The sequence below is a fragment of the Alligator mississippiensis genome, chromosome 3 (assembly GCF_030867095.1).
Source record: "Alligator mississippiensis isolate rAllMis1 chromosome 3, rAllMis1, whole genome shotgun sequence".
NCBI lineage: Eukaryota > Metazoa > Chordata > Crocodylia > Alligatoridae > Alligator > Alligator mississippiensis.
Window position 1 is genome coordinate 64630062 of NC_081826.1, and position 20502 is coordinate 64650563.

A 20502-nucleotide genomic window follows, 5' to 3' on the forward strand; every position below is an offset into this window, starting at 1 on the left:
GAGGAGAAGCTGGTAGTTGAGAGTAGTTAGTGTAAAGTTGATATAGCTGAAGTCATACAAGTCAGCATGTAGGGTCACACAATGGAAACTGAAGAAGAAAAGTCCAGGGTAGTAGTCTGAGAGACTGTCATAGGAGACCTTGAATAGAAACCTGGGAGCAACAGCTCAGAGAAGTAGGTGTAGCCTCACAAACTGATGGTTCTGTCTTTGAAGGAAAGCTTTGCGTATCATGTTACATTGTTGTAAGTTAAAAGAAGCTTGCTTTTATGTTTTCATGTGTCTTAAATAAATGAGTGGAGATTGAGCATGGGTATGTAAGTATAACTTGGTGAAACTAAACAATTGGTTCAAAAAGCTATGTGGGTGCTCACTTTCATTTAAGTCAAAATGAACTTGTTCCATCTTCGTGTCAAGTAGAAATTCTCTCCTCTCCTCTGAGGAAAGTGGTACCAATGTGCTATATATAATGCAGACTTGACAGTAAGTTTTATATGCTGGGGGAATTTTGTGCTCCTCAATAAACATCTAATGGGGGGGGGTTAAAGTAAATATGTTGCAAATTTAATTAGTTGAAACTATGTAATGATTCAATATATTTAATTTGCAAGCCTTTCCTTACTGCCTCTGGGAACTTTTTTAAAGGTAAATTAAAAGTGTGATATTAAATATTGTAGTTTCTAGTAAACAAATTGTAGAGTAAGCTTGTAGTAATACTGCACAATGAACTATACACATTTCTTTTATTTCTGGTTGCAATAAGGAATGCTTAAGTCAAAAACATGATTGCAGAGTTGTTAAATAGATGTTTCAGCTTGGAGCAGTCACCAGTGGTGCTCATCTTACTGATCTAATTAACTGTGTTCTTTTTTCAGCAATAAATCTGTTCTTAAACTTGTTCTCCACCAAAAGGAAGGTGTCATCAAAACCTGATCTGTTAATTTTAATACTAGTGAGATTTCTCTCATTACAGATTTCACTGTTGGCTGGAGATGCATTGAGGATCATTGGTGTGGAGACCATTCATAAAACTAAATCTCAATCTACACATGCTTCTTGTTTCATAAGTTAGACAAAAATTAAGGAAAAATCAGTTTGCATAACTTGTTCACCTGTGATTTTAAATGTTTCTCTGTTGTGATAGGACTGATTTCATGTGTTTTAATTACTACTTTATCTTATTTTTAGGAAATAGTCTAGTGAGCTTAACCTTCCACCTGTTTAATTTTCATGGACTAATTGAACACTTCCAGTTAGATACGATGAAACTTCGCAGATTTTTAGGTATGTATTCTAGCCTGTTACAGTGAGCATTATTACTCCTTGTTTGTACATTAAGATGCTAATTGAAGTATTGGCTACAGTTTAGCAAATTTGAACAGCTCAAATTTGAAGCTTACTTCTGTGATTGTCAATATATTTTGCATACAAATTTAATTTGGATAGTGTATTGGTTTTTCACAAGTCAGTGCACTTCAAGAAATGTTTATAATTAAATCAAAAGTGGTGATGGGGGTGGGGGCATTTCCACACTTACAAAATCACATGAATTTCAGCAATTTTGGAAATATTTTTTGGAAAAATTTGATTTTTTTTTTTTAAACCAAGAATATTAGTTTGAAAGTTGCTATATATCACATTTGTCTTTAGAAGATTTTAAGAGCTGAATGTCGGATTACAAGTGAATGTGAAGTGGAGATGATGGTAATTGGGACAATATCAGATATAAATTACTTTTCTTATTTTTTTTTCTATTTTTACTGATGCTGACTAGGGTTAATTCTTAATCAGACCTTGAGAAATAAGACTCAAGCCCTCTTAGCAGGGTTTTTTGGAGGATCACTGTATAATCTACAGGACAGCTCAGTGTCCAAGTCTCAATCCAAATTCCTTTTTGTTCCTTCCCAATCACCGGGGTCGGACCCAGAGGGTAGTAATTGATGGAAGTCACTCATCGTGGTGTCCTGTGACCAGTGGGGTCCCCCAGGGCTCTGTCCTTGGACCCATACTGTTCAACATCTTCATTAATGATGTGGACACTGGAGTCAGAAGCGGACTGGCCACGTTCGCAGATGACACCAAACTTTGGGGCAAAGCATCCACACCAGAAGACAGGCGGATGATCCAGGCTGACCTGGACAGGCTCAGCAAGTGGGCGGACGAGAATCTGATGGTGTTCAACGCCGATAAATGCAAGGTTCTCCACCTTGGGGAAAAAAACCCTGCAGCATCCTTATAGGCTCGGCAGTGCTATGTTGGCTAGCACTATGGAAGAAGGAGACTTGGGGGTCATCATTGACCACAAGATGAACATGAGCCTGCAATGCGATGCTGCGGCTAGCAAAGCGACCAAAACGCTGGCTTGCATCCATAGATGCTTCTCAAGCAAATCCCAGGACGTCATTCTCCCCCTGTACTCGGCCTTAGTGAGGCCGCAGCTGGAGTACTGCGTCCAGTTTTGGGCTCCACAATTCAAAAAGGATGTGGAGAAGCTTGAGAGAGTCCAGAGAAGAGCCACGCGCATGATCAGAGGTCAGGGAAGCAGACCCTACGATGACAGGCTGAGCGCCCTGGGGCTCTTTAGCCTGGAAAAGCGCAGGCTCAGGGGTGATCTGATGGCCACCTACAAGTTTATCAGGGGTGACCTCCAGTATCTGGGGGAATGTTTGTTCACCAGAGCGCCCCAAGGGATGACGAGGTCGAATGGTCACAAACTACTTCAAGATCATTTCAGGCTGGACATAAGGAAGAATTTCTTTACTGTCCGAGCCCCCAAGGTCTGGAACAGCCTGCCACCGGAGGTCGTTCAAGCGCCTTCATTGAACACCTTCAAGATGAAACTGGATGCTTATCTTGCTGGGATCCTATGACCCCAGCTGACTTCCTGCCCTTTGGCGGGGGGCTGGACTCAATGATCTTTCGAGGTCCCTTCCAGCCCTAATGTCTATGAAATCTATGTCTATGAAACTTATTTCTGTATTTTCTAAGGACTCCAGCTAGTCCAGTCAGGCAAGATGCATCAATTATCTGTTGCCAGACCAGTTGAAAATTAGGGTTATTTGTTCCAATTTTGTCAAGCTGTGTGTGTGTGTGTGTGTGTGTGTGTGTGTGTGTGTGTGTGTGTGTGTGTGTGTGTGTGTGTAGGGGGAGGGATGGCTAAACTTTTGAAGTGAATTTGGTTCATTACCTTTATATGCACAAAAAGTCACATTTTAATATTTTAGTCTCTTCCTGTGTTTAACAAGGATATGTAAAACAGTACATTTTTTTAAAGATTGCCATTTTATTTAAATTTGCATGCTTGTTTTATTTCCTGTAGTTATGGTCCAAGAAGATTATCATAGTCAAAACCCTTATCATAATGCAGTTCATGCTGCTGATGTGACTCAGGCCATGCACTGTTATTTAAAAGAACCCAAGGTAAGGGATCGAAGTCTGTTTTACATAGCATGCAAAGGCACAAAGATAAATGATCATACTTTAAAAAAAAGAGAGAAAACAACGCACTTCAAGATTTTAAAGGCTGTTAGGATGGGAAAAAAACCTCCAATCTAAGAAACATGGATGTCACTGAGTAAGAAGCTGGTAGATGCGACTCAATTGACTTTGATTTTCAAAATCTCTTATTAATTTTGCTTGCTTGTGTTTGTTCTGAGGCACATGGCATTTTTTGCTGTTGCTTTCCATGTTTAGGCTGCTGGGGTCTGAGTGCTGTGGAAGGTCAGTGTTAGAGGACTTGTGGGCCGCATCCAGACAAACACGCATGTGCCTGTTTTGGAGTCTCAAAGCAGGGTGTGTGGCTCTTGTGTGCAGTACTGGGAGCCATGGGTCACAGCAAGAGCAGCCTGGTCCTGTGCAAGGGTGTGCCAGCAGCCAGGCCAGAGCCATGTGCAGCCGCTGGGTCTGAGGCGGTGCTGGGGGTCTCTGCCAACAGTGGGCCACAAGTGCCCTGATAGTGGCTGCTGCTGCTTTTTTGGGGGGGGGGGGGGTGTCTGCGCATCATGGGGGGTGGGTAGCGGACCCACCTCTCCCAAGCAGTCTCCCATACAGTCCTTCCACACCCACAAACCTCTGCACAAGCACCCCCCCCCCCCATGTCCCTCGACAAATCTCACACCCTGCGTGCCCAGCCACCAGGCGGGATGGAACCTGCTGGTGTGAGCTATGGCTGCAGAGGCGACTGCCACACTGCAGCCCTGTCTTGTGCCCACACTCGTGCTGGAGCATGCGCCTCCAGCCTGGGGGGTTCCTGGTCCCAGGAACCACTTGTGGAGGTGTGATGGGCTGGGGAGAGGGGTGGAGGTGTCGGCAGGTGTGTGAGAGAGATGGGGGTTGGGTTGCACTCTGGGTTGGAGAGGCTGCCAGAGCTGAGTTTAGAGCCCTTCTGCCCCCTAGAGCAGCCTGTGCAGGGGGAGGCTGGTTTAGAATGGAAGGGACTTATCCAGCGCAGTCCCTGGGCCCCAGTCGAGGGCTTCCCAGGAATGGCATGGGGATTGCTGGGGCCTGGGCACAGGTGCAGGGAGCAGAACAGCAGCTCAGAGCCACAAAGCAGTGGGTAGGACAGCTGCAGCTGGACTTATGTCCTGGTGCTAAGATGGAGCTGTGGCTGGGAGGGAGCTAGTGGGGGTAGGCAGGGGCTGCGGGTCAGGAGCGAGGGACACTGGCAGGGGCTGTGGGTTGGGAGTGAGGGGCAATGGTAGGGGCAGGGCACTGGCATATCATTGTTGCTCAGCGCCGCACATCCTAGTGAGTGAAAGAGGCAGGAGCAGCTCTGATTTTTCTATGATAAAAAACAAAAGCAAATGCCAAAGTGTATAGATATTTAGAATTTGTTTTATTATGACGATAGTGGCACTGGTAGGCTTCCAAATTGCTTTAAAATGGTAAATATATCAATAAAATATTGCCCTACTGATCTCTCTCTATATAGTGGCATTTCATTTTAATGATGGGAAGAACATGGCTTTTGGGTATTTTAGTGAGAGAATTTGGGTTTTTTAATAAGTTTGCATTTTTTTTAAATGGAACATCAGGATCTCTGCTAGTGAGGCAAGTGGTGGGGCCCAGGCAGAGGAGTCTGCCCAGGGCCGGCACTGAGGACCCAGTTGAAGGGCAGACGAGGTGGCTGACACAGGTGCTGGCCCCAGCCTCTAGGTCCCCTGGGCTGCAGATCAGGGAAGAGCTGGGCAGAGTCAGTTTGCCCCAAGTGGCACATGTCCCACACCGAAGTGCATGTTCAGGCATAAGCGCTGAGGCACAAATCTCTGGCGCACATTTGTGCTGCTGGTATTTGAGCTGCTGCAAGTGTACATGGCCTGCATGTGTGGATGTGTTCCTAGAGTCTAGGTGTGCAGAAAAAAATGACTCCAAATTTGTGTTCAGTGGCAAAAGCTCAGACAGGTTTATTGTCACTCAGACAGTCTGCTGGCTGGTCTGTTTAGCAGTCAGCCCAATTCTGTAAGACCATGGGGACAGAATAGGAACAATGTGCTTCCTTTACCTGCCGCTAGGTTGCTACAAGAAACAACTAATTCACCACTCCTATTTATACCCAAATACCCAGGTTTTCATGTTACTGCTTATATTATTTTTATGTATAGATAATCATTTATATTTTTCTTTTTGCCAAGTTCATACACCTGGCATCTTCAGTTCTTCTCTAGCTCAGCACCTGCCCCCATTTTTTTATTTTACTTCTACCATCACTCCCTTCTTGTACCAGCTTTTCTGTTCATTAATAGATTTTTACATGTTTTGGGTGCTTTGGCTTAGCATAACTGGAACTCCTATAGCTTGCTTTGCCTTGGATACTACTGACCAACCCCCTCTGCCAGATGCATATTGTAGCAAGGCACAAGTGTTGTGTGTCCTTATAAAGTAGGCTGCATAAAAGGGAGATATGTGGCTGAGACATTAAGGAGACTAGCAAAGATTACTCAGTATGGTGGCCCTTCAATTTAGATGTTTTCTACAGGATGTTGTAGAAAATTGCTAACAACCTATCTGAGGATCCTATTACTAAGGATTTTTATTAATCTGGTACTGGTGGGAGGATTGAGACCTAAGTTGAATCTAGGCACAACATTAGTATGACAATGTAAAGGGGGAACAGGAAAAATAAGACTGATGGGGAAAATAACATAGTTATACCTTTAATTACTTCACACCAAGACGCAACCTTTTGAGATGGGAATTGAGTCTTCTCTCCTTCTGTAAGTGATCGCATGTTTACAATTAGTCTGTGATACTTTCATTGTGAAATCTCTAAAATATCTTACACTAAAATGCACTCTTAGGGTGGATTAGTATAGGGGTGGGCAAAATATGGCCTGTGGGCCAGATCCGACCGGTAAGACCATTCTATGCGACCTGCAGGGCTCCTAAAAAAATTGAGAAAATGAAAATTTATCTGTCCTTGGTTCCTGTCAAAGATGACAGGAATGAAGGGCAGTAGGACCCAGGGGAAGCCCTGGAGAGCTCCTGCAACAGCAGGGCCCGCCTGGGCCCTCCCGCCACCCCCCAGCCAGAAGCCCCAGCAGGGGCTTCTGGCCTGGGACTATGTGGCTGCCCAGCGCCAGAAACTCAGGTAAGGTGGGGGAGGAGTGTGGGGAAGGGCAGGGGACGAGCTGGTGCTGAGCGCGGGGGGGGGGGGGGGAACAGCCCCTCGCCCGCCCCGTGGCCAGCACTCCTTGTTGCAGCTGCTCGCAGCCCATGCGGGGATGTCCTGAACAGGCACAGGCAGCCCCACGTGAGCTGCAAGTGGCTGCAGCGCAGGGCGCCGGCCACGGGGTGGCAAGGGGCCAGTTTTCGCCTGCACTCAGCACCAGCTTGCAACCCAGCCCTGTGCTGGCTCTGGGCTCACCTGTCAGGGCTGCGCTGCAGCAGCTGTGGCCCCTCCGCTTACCGTGCCGGGCAGTGTTTGCTGCTGCTGCCCGCCCGGAGCTTGCGCACTGGGCAGCAGCAGCAAACGCTGCCCGGCATGGCAAGTGCAGGGGCTGCAGCTGCTGCTACCGCAGCACAGCCCCGACGGGCGAGCCCAAAGCCAGTGTGGGGCTGGGTTACAAGCTGGTGCTGAGTGCAGGGGAAAACCAGCCCCTCGCCTGCCCTGTGGCTGGCACCCCACGCTGCAGCTGCTCGCAGCTCGTGTGGGGCTGCCTGTGCCTGCTCAGGACAGCCCCATGCAGGCTGTGAGCGGCTGCAGCAGGTAGCCCTGGCCACGGGGCAGGCAAGGGGCCGCTTTTCTCCTGTGCTCAGCACCAGCTCCTTCCCTGCCGGCTGTGCGGGCTGGGGGCGAGCCGGGCCTGTCTTCGCGCACGCGGGCTGTGGCCAGCAGCCTGGGCACGCGGGGCCGGAGGAAACCGCATGGCGGCAAGGCACGCACAGGCTAGAATTAGTCACAGAGGCGTAATGGTTGATTGAAAGATTATTTACTTACACCCAAGATGGTCGCGGTGTAGGCTGGACAGTTTCCAGGTGCAGCTCCGCTTAAATCCTCGTTGGAGGACTACGACAAATTCGGTTCTTTGGCCCCGGAGTTGTAAGGCTTCGCGGGTTCGGCAATTCTTTCCCACGGAGTTATCGAAGCTCTGTGGGCTCTGTTCGGTTCTCAGGCCCCGGAGTTCTTAAGGCTCCGTGGGTTCGAAAATTGAGCATATAGGAAAGGGATACGTCTAGGATTGCGCTTGGCGACGGGGAGAGGCCAGAGGCTGTTTAAACCTCTGTTGCCTGCTTAAGAAATGCATTGGGTCCGTGAGGATCCACAGCGCTTGGAGATCTTCACGCTCTTTAAGTGATTTCTCTCCAAGTGATTTCTCTCCTGATGTTCGTGGAGTCCTCCAACTTGGGCGGAAACCACTCAAGCCCTTTATACGGCTAGCAAGCCAATCGCTAGCCGCCACGTGTGCATATATTAGAGTTGCCCAATAACGTGGCACGAACTCTTATACAAATGGCGGGAACTCCTTTGCACCGTGCATCTCTGAGATGCAAAAGAAATGCACCATGCAAAGAAGCTGCAAATTTGGCGGGAAATTCCCCATTGCACCCGAGTTCTCTTCCGCAGCAGAGAACTCCACTGTGCAAGGAAGCTGTAATTTTAGCGGGAACATAATTTAGCATTGCCGAAGCACACACAAACAACAAATCACAACTTTGGGTTGTGACACCAGCGAGCAGGGGGTCTGGGCTGCATACTGCCCCTGACCTGTCCCGCTGATTTGGGGGGCACTGGGAGTGAGTGGGTGCGGGAGCAGGGCCCGCACCTGTGTCCCAGGGCCAGCAGGGCAGCAAGGGTACAGGGTCCCGGCCAGCAGGGGCTTGATGGAGCTGGGCCAGATCCCCCCTCTCCCTGCCGGTGCAGCCCAGTCTGGCTCCACAGACCCCTGCCAGCCTGCACCCTGCTCTGGGCCCCCTCGGTGCTGGCCCTGGATCATTGGTCCCTAGACATTCGGACGTTGGTCTCCAAGATGGTGACCAAGGGGTGAGGCACCTGTCAAGGGGTGGGGCTACCCATGTGGCCCTTGACAGCTTGCCACAACTTGGTAAGCAGCCCTCAGCCTGAAATAATTGCCCACCCTAAGTCAGTGCTTGCTTGCGACTGCTGCCAGCTTCTGATCCAACACTGATGTGTACATTTCTTGGACTGGAGAGTTTTTCTAGTAGTTTAGTGTCTGTGAATACATCATGAAACTCTAGACAAATATCATTAGCATAGAGCAAGAACAAAGCTTTATTAGTACCTGCTTTCACACGACTTTGCTCTGCCACATGTTCTTCATCATCATGCCACATGCTCATTCCCCTGAACTGTTATGCAGTTCCCTTCCCCTTGGTGAACAGAGCAAAGTTGATTTGGTACTGCACACTCTTGACCAGTCTTTTAGCAGTTACATCTCAGAAGTCCTAGAATTTTCCAGGCACTGCAGTACAACGTATGAAAACAATTGCTGTTTGGTGATTTTATCCTTGTGTAAAATAGAAGAACGAGGCACAGAGATTTTTATATAAAGTATCATACGATGGAACCTGAGACAACTCCAAGAATTGTCCTTGTTATCTAAATTATTTTAACCAGGCATACTCAAACCAGCAGCCTTTCAGGTAGCCATCAAACATGCTAACTGATTGTATCACAAACTTGTGGCATCTGAGTGGCTGAATTGTTTGTTGGTCTACCAGTAAAACATACAAATACCTTGGTCCAAGAACCACCACTGATTTGTTTTTTCAAGCGATGCGTTACCATTTATGACTGGGGCTAGCAACCTTTTACAAGCCATTGACCAGAACAACCTGGCTCCAGTCTAATGTAGGCTGGGGTGGCTTTGGTGGTACATTGGCAGCAGGGAGCTTTCCCCATGCCTGCCCTTGAGGCAGATAGCTGGAAGCTGTACCTGCACCACTGTCACTTCTCCCAGCCCAGTGTTCTCTGGCTAGGGCATGGGCACGGGTGCAGGTTCCAGCCTGTGGGGAGCTGCACTGGGGCTGGGCACCTGCAAACTGCATCTGCACTACTGATGCTTCCACCCTCCTCCCTATCACATGCAGTGGGGGTGCAGCTTCCAGCTACTGGGGAATGGCACTGGAGACAGACAGCTTCCAGCTGTGCCCATGCCACAGCTAGAAGGGGGTGTGGTGAGGAGGAGTAGAGAGAAGTGGTGGATGCCTGGCTATAGCACAGCTCCCCACAGGCTGGAAGTTGTGCAACCATGCTGCAGCTGAGGAGTTGGTGGCTGGGGTATGTGGCATAGGTGCAGCTCCGAACTATCTGGCTCCAGCGGTGGTGTTACACTAAAAAATAAAGAACATACATGCTTCTCTGCTTTCCCTGTTCACTTTTATGTGATGATTTTCTTTCATAGCACTATATAAAGGATTGGTCTGATGTTGTTTTGGTGACTTTACTCATTCATGGACTGAATATTGGCTATGAGAAGTGAAATGGTAGGAAATGTTCATATGAATAATACTGATTCATTTATTACAGCTTTCCAAATCTCTAACTCCATGGGATGTTCTGCTCAGTTTAATTGCAGCTGCCACACATGATTTGGATCACCCAGGTGTTAATCAACCTTTCCTTATTAAAACAAACCATTACTTAGCAACTCTGTATAAGGTGAGTGGAAGGTATGTTGGTTATGAGAACCAAGTATTATACATTTGCAATGTACAAAAATAATATTAATGGTAAAATTGTAACTTTAGTAGATTTTGAACCTGCCATGTTTTATCTCATTGAATGGGAACAATAAATGCAAACCGTGAGCATAAGTAGAAGTATTAAACCTTGGAAATCTTGAACATAAGGCGGTGTTGTACTATAGTGGTACAAGACTTTAAATTAATTTTTTGAAGAGAGAACTGATTGATACCTGCTTCTGTTTGTAGAATACCTCAGTATTGGAAAACCACCACTGGAGATCAGCAGTGGGATTGTTGAGAGAGTCTGGTTTATTTGCACACATGTCACTAGAAAATAGGTATGTTGTACAGATCATATGCATTACTTGAAGTTAGATGCAGTTTATGCATGAGATGAACAGCTTTGGAGAGGAAGTGTGGTGTTAGGATATTGTATACTAATTTGTAATCGCCATTGAATAGTCAGATTTGTAGCAAGATCTGTTAAATGACATTGGTGTTGAAGTACAATGTTTGAAAACTTTATTGTGAGCATTTTATAATAGGAAGTGTATTGAAACACAAGTATCTGATTAGATTACAAGAATATACTGCTTTTCAAAGGATAACTACTTTGTGAACTAGACTGTACCAGTCTGTATTTTTAATTGTGGCTCTTCTCACCTGTTTTAATAATAGTTGGAATACAAGAAGAATTTTTTTTATATAAAACTCTTCAAAATGCTAAACTCGGGGTCATTGTTACTTACATCTGTATATTACACCTTGGTAATATTTTACAAATTACCTTGGTGTAATATACAAGATGTTGTACATCTGTATAATACACCTTGTTTATTAAATATCAGTTCAATGCTGACTTTTCATTTTTGCCTTTTTAAATATTTTATGTTCAATTATTTCAGGCAGCTGATGGAAAGCCAGATAGGTGCTCTCATTCTTGCCACAGACATCAGTCAGCAAAATGAATATCTGTCTGTGTTCAGAACCCATTTGGACAGAGGGGACTTATGTTTAGAGGATGCGAGCCATCGTCACTTCATTTTGCAGGTAACTTTCTGCAATATCTTTGAAAGTGCCATTTTTATTTTGGAAGTAAATCATTTCAAATACTTTTTCTTCCAGGATAAAGGTTGTCTGCTGTCAAAGCGAAGCCAGGGGTGTTAATGTTCTTTAGATTTTGGAAAATATCAAATTGACAGCATGGAAATCTTAAGCTGTGCTGTCTGTTTACAGACCAGGAATAGCAGGGATGGCAAAATGGAATTTTCACTAGCAGTTCCTGTTAGCACAGTGTGTGCGCTGACTTCTGTTTTCAGCTGAGGACATGCAGATGGCATTGTCACCTTGACCGTCCTTCAGTTCCCTTTTACCACCTGTGGCTCAGTGTTTACCCCTCTCAAAGATTAGTACTTAAATAGTTGAGGATGCTCATATCATCTTTTCAAAGTTGGTGGTTTTTTTGAATCCCTGGTTTTTCACCTCACAATAAATAGAACAGGATGAAAAAATTTCTTTGAGCATAATGGAAATGGAGGTGGAGAAAAGGGCCTCTAAGACATGCAGAAGTCCTATGATTACACATTAGTCATTCTGATCGAAAAATATAATGAACAGCAAGAAACCTGGTGGAACTTTAACAAAAATTCAGCTAAAACAAACTTCAGTTTTGTCAACAGTTAGTTCAGTTTACTTCTTGTCATGACTATACTATTCCAGTGCTGCTAAAATGACTAGTACTTGGGAGTAAACTATCAGTTAACTCTTTAAAGTGTCCTGTGCAGTTATACATTTAGGAAGCTGGCAGGGTAATATTTAAAATATTTAAAAACTATTTTTGAGCAGTTTAATTTATGTCTAGTAAGCTTCCTTCTGATTTCTAGTGAAGTCTAACTGTTTCTTTAACATTTCTTATTGTACCATACTTAGTGTATATTATATGTACTGAATATGCTGCCTTTCAGATGCTCAGATTCATTTACTTTTTCCATTATGGAACTAATTGGTTTTACTTCAATATGACTCAGAACCATTCATGATGCCCTATAATTCCCTAGATATAGCTCCCTGCCATGTAATTAGCAAAGCAAAAGTGGCAGACTTTAAGTAGTTTTAAAAAAAAGCACAAAATGTTGAGGATGGCGGCTATTCAGAGGTTTTGATTCATGTTTCTGAACGTGAATATAATGTAAGTGATACTGCTGTGTCATTTATTAGATGGCTTTGAAGTGTGCTGATATTTGTAATCCATGTCGGACTTGGGAGCTAAGTAAGCAGTGGAGCGAAAAAGTAACAGAAGAATTCTTCCATCAAGGTAAGTAGAAAACTGATTTGGTGACAGTGGGATGTATAATTGTATCATCAGATAAATAGTCACGGGAGCCATAGCATCTTGAAAGAATAAAGGGTGTACGTTTAGGATGAAAGTTTTCCGCACCACCACCCTTTCCACTGGTTACATTCTTGAAAGAGGCCATGAGCATTACTTACTACTGTATTTACTCAAATCTAAGGTGAGATTTTTTTCCCCGTCAGCATGGGGGGGGGGGGGAAGCCCATTGAGTTAGATTAACATACAAAGTGGGGGCGGGTGGGGGGAGCCAGATGGCTGTTGCGGCTCTGGCTCTGGTCCTGAGCCTGGATTGGGGCCAGTCAGACCCACAGCAGCCTCTTGCCCCCTGTTAATCTTTCTACTTGCCTGCTGCAGTTTCTTATCCCCCATCCTTCTCTCCCCCTTTATTGTCAGGCCTGGCCAATCGGACAACTCTCTGATTAATTAGATTCTATACCTAGAAAATTATAACAAATGTATAATTCTTCCATATATAAAATTTAATTTTGGGGGGGTTGTCTTAGATTTGGGTAAATAGGATAGCTATGGCAGTTCTTGATTTATATTTTAGCTGGAACATATTCCTCACCCCTAACGATAGTTCAGATGAAAAATTTTCTTGACTGCTTGTACTTGGTGAATGATCCTCAAGTTATGAAACACATCCTCTCCAAGCCTTTCACATGCCTGTTACTTCAATTACATTTACCAATACCAGGATGAATGTATGTTCCTGCTTTTCTTATTTTTTCATTAAAAAATGCTTTAAGGCTTCAGATTCTGTTGTAATACAAGGAATTAGCTCTCAAAATATTAAAGCATCAGGTAGAACCTAGGTTTAATGAGGTGGGGAAAACACATCTGAAAGGTCACATCTAAATGAACTTGCATCACATTGTCTGAAAAGCTGTTTTTGTACTATCAGTTACAGTTTAATCTGAATAGTTTTGTTTATTTGTATGTTACTTTTTGCCTGTGTAGGTTCAAACTGCATGAATTTCAACTGTGCTTACAAACCTTGGCATTTTAGGTAGTAGCTAAACCATTAGTAGAATTAATTACTGCTTTAATTTTTTTCAATGGTATCTCAGCATTCCAGGATACAAATCTGTCTTAATTTGTTCCGAAACTTGCTTTCACCTGCTCCCAAAGCCAAAGCAATTCCATGTCCATGAGTTAATTGTGAATCTACACAGTTAACAGTGAAAACTACTGTGGAAATTACAATAAGTTAGTAGCCAATGGAAGAAAAGCCCTAGAAGATTCCACATTTTTGGAGTGGTATAAGTGGTTCCCTGTGGGCTAAAGAGAGCCTTCAAAGTTGCTGAGAGTATACACCAGTGTCTGCAGTTGGGGGTAGCCTGCCACCTAGTGGTGAGGCTCTGTAAGAGCACCTATAGTGGGCAATTGCCTCCAGAGTTTTACAGTACAGGTTTCCCTTGATATTTGCTGACATGCATTGTGGAAAATGGTGCATAAAGTGAATTCACATAAAGCAACCCTGATTTTTGCCTTCAGCTGCTGGGCTACACCGTGCTCCCCCTGTCCCTACTCACCTCTGCTCCTGGGCTGCGCCATGACCTGGTGCAGGCAGCTGGTGTTGACTGCTCCCGGGGCTACTGCAGCTGGGGTTAGGGTGAATGCTGTGCTCCGTGCTGCCTGGGGCTTCACTTGTCTACACTTACCCCAGCCCATGCTGGAATGGCCCCGGGAGCAGTCAACACCAGCTGCCTGTATCACGGCATGGCACAGCCCAGGAGCTGGGGGTGAGCCCAGGTGTGGGGGGACAGGTGGAGCACAGTGCAGCCCAGTAGCTGCAGGCAGCTGGTGCTGTCTGATTCTGGAGCCACTACAGCCAGGGCTGGGGTGAGTGGGGCCCTTTCCCCTCCCCCCACAGATGTACTTCCTGGGGGGGGGACAGGACAGGACACATCTACGCTGATCACATACGAACGAATTTACCTCGCGTATAACGAATTATGGGTCTAAATATGCTCATCACATAAGAATGAATTTGCATATGAAGAAACCGCATAAATCAAGGGAAACCTGTACTGGTGTTCAGAGCAGATGTACTACTTACTAGGGGTGTGTGAAGCAGGCCCTATGAGATTCAGATTTGGCCTGAATCGGGGACAGTGATTCGATTAGTTGATTCGGATCACTGTCCCTGATTCGATGTGTCAGAATCTGAAGATTTGAAGATTCGGAGAATCAGCGATTTGGACATAAACACAGCTTTAAAAGTTTTTTCTACGTACCTTGAGGTAGCAGGTGTGACTCATGAATGCTGTGATGCTGGGGCACATGGAGTGGACCACAGGAGTGTGGGGGGGACGCTCCACTTCTTGAGCGCCAAACCTGGAATTGGACTGCAAGTACTTCCAGTCCACTTCCGGGTCTGCCTAGGAGCGTGCCTCCCTGGCTTGGCAATTGGCCACAGGGGGACCCTAGGTGCACCAGTCACCTGAGCTGGGAAAACATGGGGTGGGGGGGAGGGGCCAGTGTGCTTCTGGCAGGCCTGGAAGTGGACCGGAACTGTTTCTGGTCCACTTCCGGGTCTGCTCTTGAGCGTGCTGGGAGCCCCCCATATTTCTGTGGGACACTCCATGCACCCCAGCATTGCAGCACTCATGAGTCCCTGCTACCTCGAGGTATGTAGAAGAATCATTTAAAGATGTCTCTATGTCCGAATCTCCAAATCTTTCTGAATCTTTTCAAATTGATTTGGAGTGTTCCAATTTGATTCGGAGAGATTAAAGGGTCCTCTGATTCGATTTGGATTCGGAGCTTTGGCCACTGAATCAAGCTGAATCTCCACTGAATCGAATCGGGGACCGAAGCTTTGCACAGCCCTACTACTTAATTTTAGTGTAAAAGTGTAGTGTGCCTGCACTTCTAGTCCAACAGTCTGTTTCTCACTACTGTAATGGAGGCCAGGTAGCCTTGTACTTCTGTTTCTATAAGTTCTTTAAAGTCTAGTATCAGATCCTTTTTTCCCAAGCCCTGTGTGAAGGGCAATGAGCTTTGAATCTGGGAGAAATATACCATCTAGGAACAAACCAGAATACTCTTGTTGACATGGTGTGGCCAGGCAGATCGATCTGAGATGAAACTTGTGCATCCTGAGTTCTTGTTAAGGCTCTAGGTGGTTAGATTACAACAGGTTGATGCTGTACAGGATTTTGGATTGCACTTTTTTTTGGAGAAAGTTGAGTTCTTCCATCCATATTACAAGGACAGGGTTTTGTATGTTTGGGCATGTGAATTGTACTGGTGAAAAACTTTAGGTTTATTTAACAGCTGTATTTACTTTCTTTTCAAAGTGATCTCTAGGGCTGGTATGCCTCTCTTTTATGAGGATTCAGAATGTGTTGGATGAATTGACTGGTGAATAGACTTTTCGGGGGCAGAATTTTGCCTATTAAAGGAAGCTTTTGCATAGTATAGGCAAGTTAATAAATCATCTGAACCTTGGCATCAAGTGATTGAAAGATTTAAATGGACAAATGGACTGAACAGCACACTATGATTCTTTTAAAGTGAGAGAAAAGAGTACATGTATGCATTCTCCCACGTAAGCTTGGCATTAGGTTTATCTGGCTTTATATTGAGGAACAGTAATTGTTTTGCAGAGATAAGGGAACAGTTGGTGAAGACGGCAATCATTAATATTTTGTGTTTTGACTGGGCACAGCATTTACAAGACAAAAAAACAGTTTCCCCTGAAGACTCTATGATCTAAAAGACAAAACAAGACTGAACAAAATTGAATACTTTCATCTGAAAACTTCATTTGCAGCTATTAAGACAGAATTACCCCTTTTGCTGTCACTGTCCAAAGGGAATCTTTCACTTCCATTATAGTAGTAAGGAAAAAGAAGATTGTCATATTTTCTTTTGGCAGATTCTAAAATAGGCAATTTCCCTATTGACATACTTCACTACTTGGAGTTTTTCTTTAATCTATTACTGTTTGTGTTGGAATGGATATAACCTAGTGATGTCAGTGGATATATTTTTCTGAGTACAAGGTAAAACACATTTTCTTTTTTTTTTTTATACAGGTAAGTAAAACCAGTACAAGATGTTACCATGAATAGACAACGTCCTGTCCAAAGTATCTCTGAAGATACAGACCTATTCTGTCATGATTAGGAAATCCATTTCTATTAGTGTTTGACACTTCAGGTTTTTGACTATTCACTTGTGTATGCAACACATTGATTTTAGAATGTGTCCATTTCTATGTTTTCTTTTCTTTAGGAGATATTGAAAAAAAGTATCACTTGGGTGTGAGTCCGCTGTGCGATCGACAGTCAGAAACTGTTGCTAACATCCAGATTGGTAATCACTAATTATATGTCAATAGTTCAAACTATTTCAGTAGTTCCCTTTTAAGAACGCGGTTATTAATGGAAGGGAAAGTATCTTTACTTGCATATCCTGCTATTTGTATCCTCTTTAAATTCCTTTGGCAGCACTTCTTCACCAGATACAGTTTTTATTTCTTTCTTTAAAATTTCTCTTTTGAATTTAGGTGCTAAGTTGATAGTTGCAGAGACTGGAGTGTTCTGTCTCTTCATGAAACAGGATGGACATGGCAAGCATCACTGCGAACTTTCCCTTGCAACGTCTCCAATATGCTCAACCCCCTACCTTGGAATGACCACCTCCAGATTCAAGAAGCCAATTCATTCTCCATACCCATTCAGTCCTGGCATCTTTAGAAAGGCTGCCAGTGAGAGTGCCAGTTGATTTAGCCTTTTTGAACATAGACAACCTTTTTGTTAGGAACAATCAAAGATAGCCTGATAGCCTTAAAAAAAAAAAAAAAAGTGGGGCAGGGGCACCACAAATTTACTGCATGATGATGAGCAGCCATTAAGTTACCTTTGATCACTGATAACCTGAGCTAGATTTAAACCAGCAACAGAGGTGAAAATATTTTTCCAAAGCTTTTCTTGTATACAGACAGACTAAAACCTTATAACATGTTTTTATTGTGCAAAGTAATACATTTAAACGCTGGACATAATTTGCAATTTTATTCTATAGAGAAATGGGAAATTTGAAGAATTTTAGGACTATCTTATACATTGTTGTCTTAACTGTGCATAATACAGTTGCTTAAAAGCTAACCATATTATTTTTAACAAATGGGGTAAAAAAATTGGCAAAAACCATGGTGCAATGCTTCTGCATAGTAGTGCCACTAAAAAGGCATTTGCTGGTGCTACTGTGTAGTAACTTTAAGTTACTGCACATTATTTAGTACTTGTTTATACAAGTATTAAATAAATGCATGGTAATGACTGCACAGTAGCGTCTTGTATAGACGCAGCCACTGTGATGCTTTTTAGCCTGGTAGCTGCTAGTGCAACTATTAGGCATCTTTACTTTGAAGGATATACAGGTTTGTTTGGTCATATTTTGGCAGTCTTCCTTTAGCAATGTTGAAGGAAAATCTAGTTTGTTTTATAGTATAGTAAAGATAATCTGTCTGGTAATTGGTTATTTAACCTTTTTCCCTGTTGGAATTATCATCTTTCTAATCCAGTTTGTATACTTAATTCAAATCTGATTGTTAGTATTCTCCTTTTTCTCTTCTGTCCTTTATTTAACCACTGCTTTGCAAGAACAGGATTCATCTGTTAATTCCTTATGTAGTATAGTGCCATTCTTTTGACTGACAGTTCTGTTATTTCTATGGATTTTATTTTTATATTTGAATAAGAGTCCTAGTTCTTAGAATGTTGGAAGATGATGGTTTTTTATAAGTATATCTGAATTAGAAAAGAGTTCCCCAGTATATTACTGTTGACCTCCTACATCACTTCCTATAGCCCTTTGAAAATGCATTTTCTTTCCTGCTTTTAATTTTAGGTTTTTTTTTTTCTTTAAAGGTTTTATGACTTACTTAGTGGAGCCACTGTTTGCAGAGTGGGCCCGGTTTTCAAATACCAGGTTGTCACAGACAATGCTTGGACATCTGGGACTGAATAAAGCTAGTTGGAAGGGAATGCAGAGAGAACAGTCCAGCAGTGGTGATGATACAGATCCTGCTTTTGAGGAAATGGACTCAGACATATTACCTCAGGAAAATCGATTGTCCTGACCTCAGAATCTGCATGACAAAACTGCCTCTTGGTATCTGCACAGTTGGGGTTAGAGGAAAAACGTACGACTGCCCAAGGTTTCAGTATAAACAATGCCAGCATTATTTATTTCCAAGTTTTCCTTTAACAGACCATTTGAACCCAATTTTTAATTGCAAGATCTGAACATAGAGCAATATGCATACATATGCCTCAGTTGGCTTTCGTTGGAACCTTGAATATGCAAAGCACAGCAATGACTGATCCTTGATGGAACGATACAAAAAGTTTTATTACACGCCACACGTGGTTTTAGAGTTTGAAATAAGGTCTTCAGAACCGAGACTTGACATGGGTATTTCCATTTATCTTGGAGTTTTGCAAGACTTCCCATAAACATGTGCAAAGCATACCCTTCCATTTAGTCCCTGTTTCAAATCTGGAAATGTGAAGTGCCCATCCTCTGCTGCCAGTGGCAAGACTTGATGTTTACAAACCTACTCTGAAACTCTTGGTTCTAGACTTCCCTCTGCACCTGGCTGTGAAGGAACCACTAACCTTGGGTTTTTGGTTTTTAAAAGAAATCGAATTTGGGACTGCAGCTCTTTCTTTGGATGCCAGAAAAGCCTCCCATTTGCCATAATTGTGTTTGTGCACTGGGAATGGAGCATTCATCATAGAGCACAGCCAAGCTTTACTCCAGTGCTGTATGGGAATGCAGTTTTTTAAAAGCAGAAAACACTTCTGAATTTGGGGAGGGGGGTGGGGGGAGGACAGTCCTAACTGTGTTGCGATTCTGCAGTGAAAACATTGCATGTTGTTTTCACTATTGTACACTTGAACTGCACATGCAAGAAAAAGGTGGAATGTCTAAACACCATAATCAGCTCAGGGTATTTGCCAATCTGAAATAAAATGGGATGGGAAGTGTGTCCTTCAGAACAAGGGTACAAATGCCCCTTTCGCTGCAGTATGTGTGGGTGTGTGAGTGTGCGTGGGGGAAGGGAGGGGAGGGGAGGGAAGGGATGGGGAAGGGTTTGAATGGCAACATTTTTATTTATTCTTTTAGAATGTGACAATTTCATGAACAGCCACATTGGGAGGAACCTGTAACAAATTGCTACAGATGCCTTAAACTATGCACAAAGCTAAGTGACCAAATTCGTTTTTGATTGAAAAAAAAAAAAAGACAAAAAAAAAAAGTGCATTGTTTACTTATTCCTCCCGCTACTGAAACATTAACCATTTATGGGTTTTTGATGTGAAAAGGAGAAATGTTTTTTAGGACAAAATTTAAGGACTAATTTTAAACTTCAAACATTCCATTTTTGTAATTTGTTTTACATTGTTTTAAGTAAAGTAAGCACAACTGTTATCTAGTTTGAGAGAAACTGGTGCTTTCTTTTAGTTCATTTGTATTTCCCTTGTTATTACTGTAAAAGACTGTTTATTAATTTTGTTTACAGTTTGTTGCAACAGCCATTTTTGGGAGAGCTTCAGTGTAAAGCCATTTGTAAAGGCTTTGCCATACTCATTTTAATATGTGCCTGTTGCTGTTAACTTTTAACAAATAAAAAACTTTTCACATTATGCTGCTGTACATTTAAGTTACAATTGATTCCAGTATTACAAGGTGAGAATTAAGATTGCAGTCATCTTTCATAATAAATCTTTATTTTAACCCCATTATAAGTTGTCATGTCAGTTCTGGAAACTGTCATGCGGGCTTTATGTCCTAACTTGTCTTCAACCTTTGCCTTCAGATGCAATTACAGGTCACTTAAAATGGATTTCTGACTGTTTTGTTTGTTGTCCCTTAGCTTATAATTGGCTGCTTATTATCCTTTTCTATTTCAGTGGGTTAAGTCTCTCCAATTTCAAAATACAGTATGCAGATTTTGAATAAGTTGTAATTAAATCCATTTTTATGGG

General features: G+C 43.4%; 1 protein-coding gene across 9 annotated transcripts in view; it reads left to right on the forward strand.

Moving 5' to 3' along the window:
* PDE7A (phosphodiesterase 7A) overlaps positions 1-20160 on the forward strand; it is a 123076-nt gene extending 102916 nt beyond the window's left edge. For all 9 annotated transcript variants that reach the window (XM_019498527.2, XM_014606884.3, XM_014606885.3 and 6 more), the window contains 8 exons: positions 1186-1281; positions 3317-3417; positions 9983-10114; positions 10387-10478; positions 11046-11190; positions 12358-12454; positions 16739-16819; positions 18379-20160. In XM_019498527.2, the coding sequence (XP_019354072.1) occupies positions 1186-1281; positions 3317-3417; positions 9983-10114; positions 10387-10478; positions 11046-11190; positions 12358-12454; positions 16739-16819; positions 18379-18590 (956 nt within the window). In that variant the 3' untranslated portion in view covers positions 18591-20160. The remainder of the gene's footprint in view (positions 1-1185; positions 1282-3316; positions 3418-9982; positions 10115-10386; positions 10479-11045; positions 11191-12357; positions 12455-16738; positions 16820-18378) is intronic.
* Positions 20161-20502: the final 342 nt, after the last annotated feature.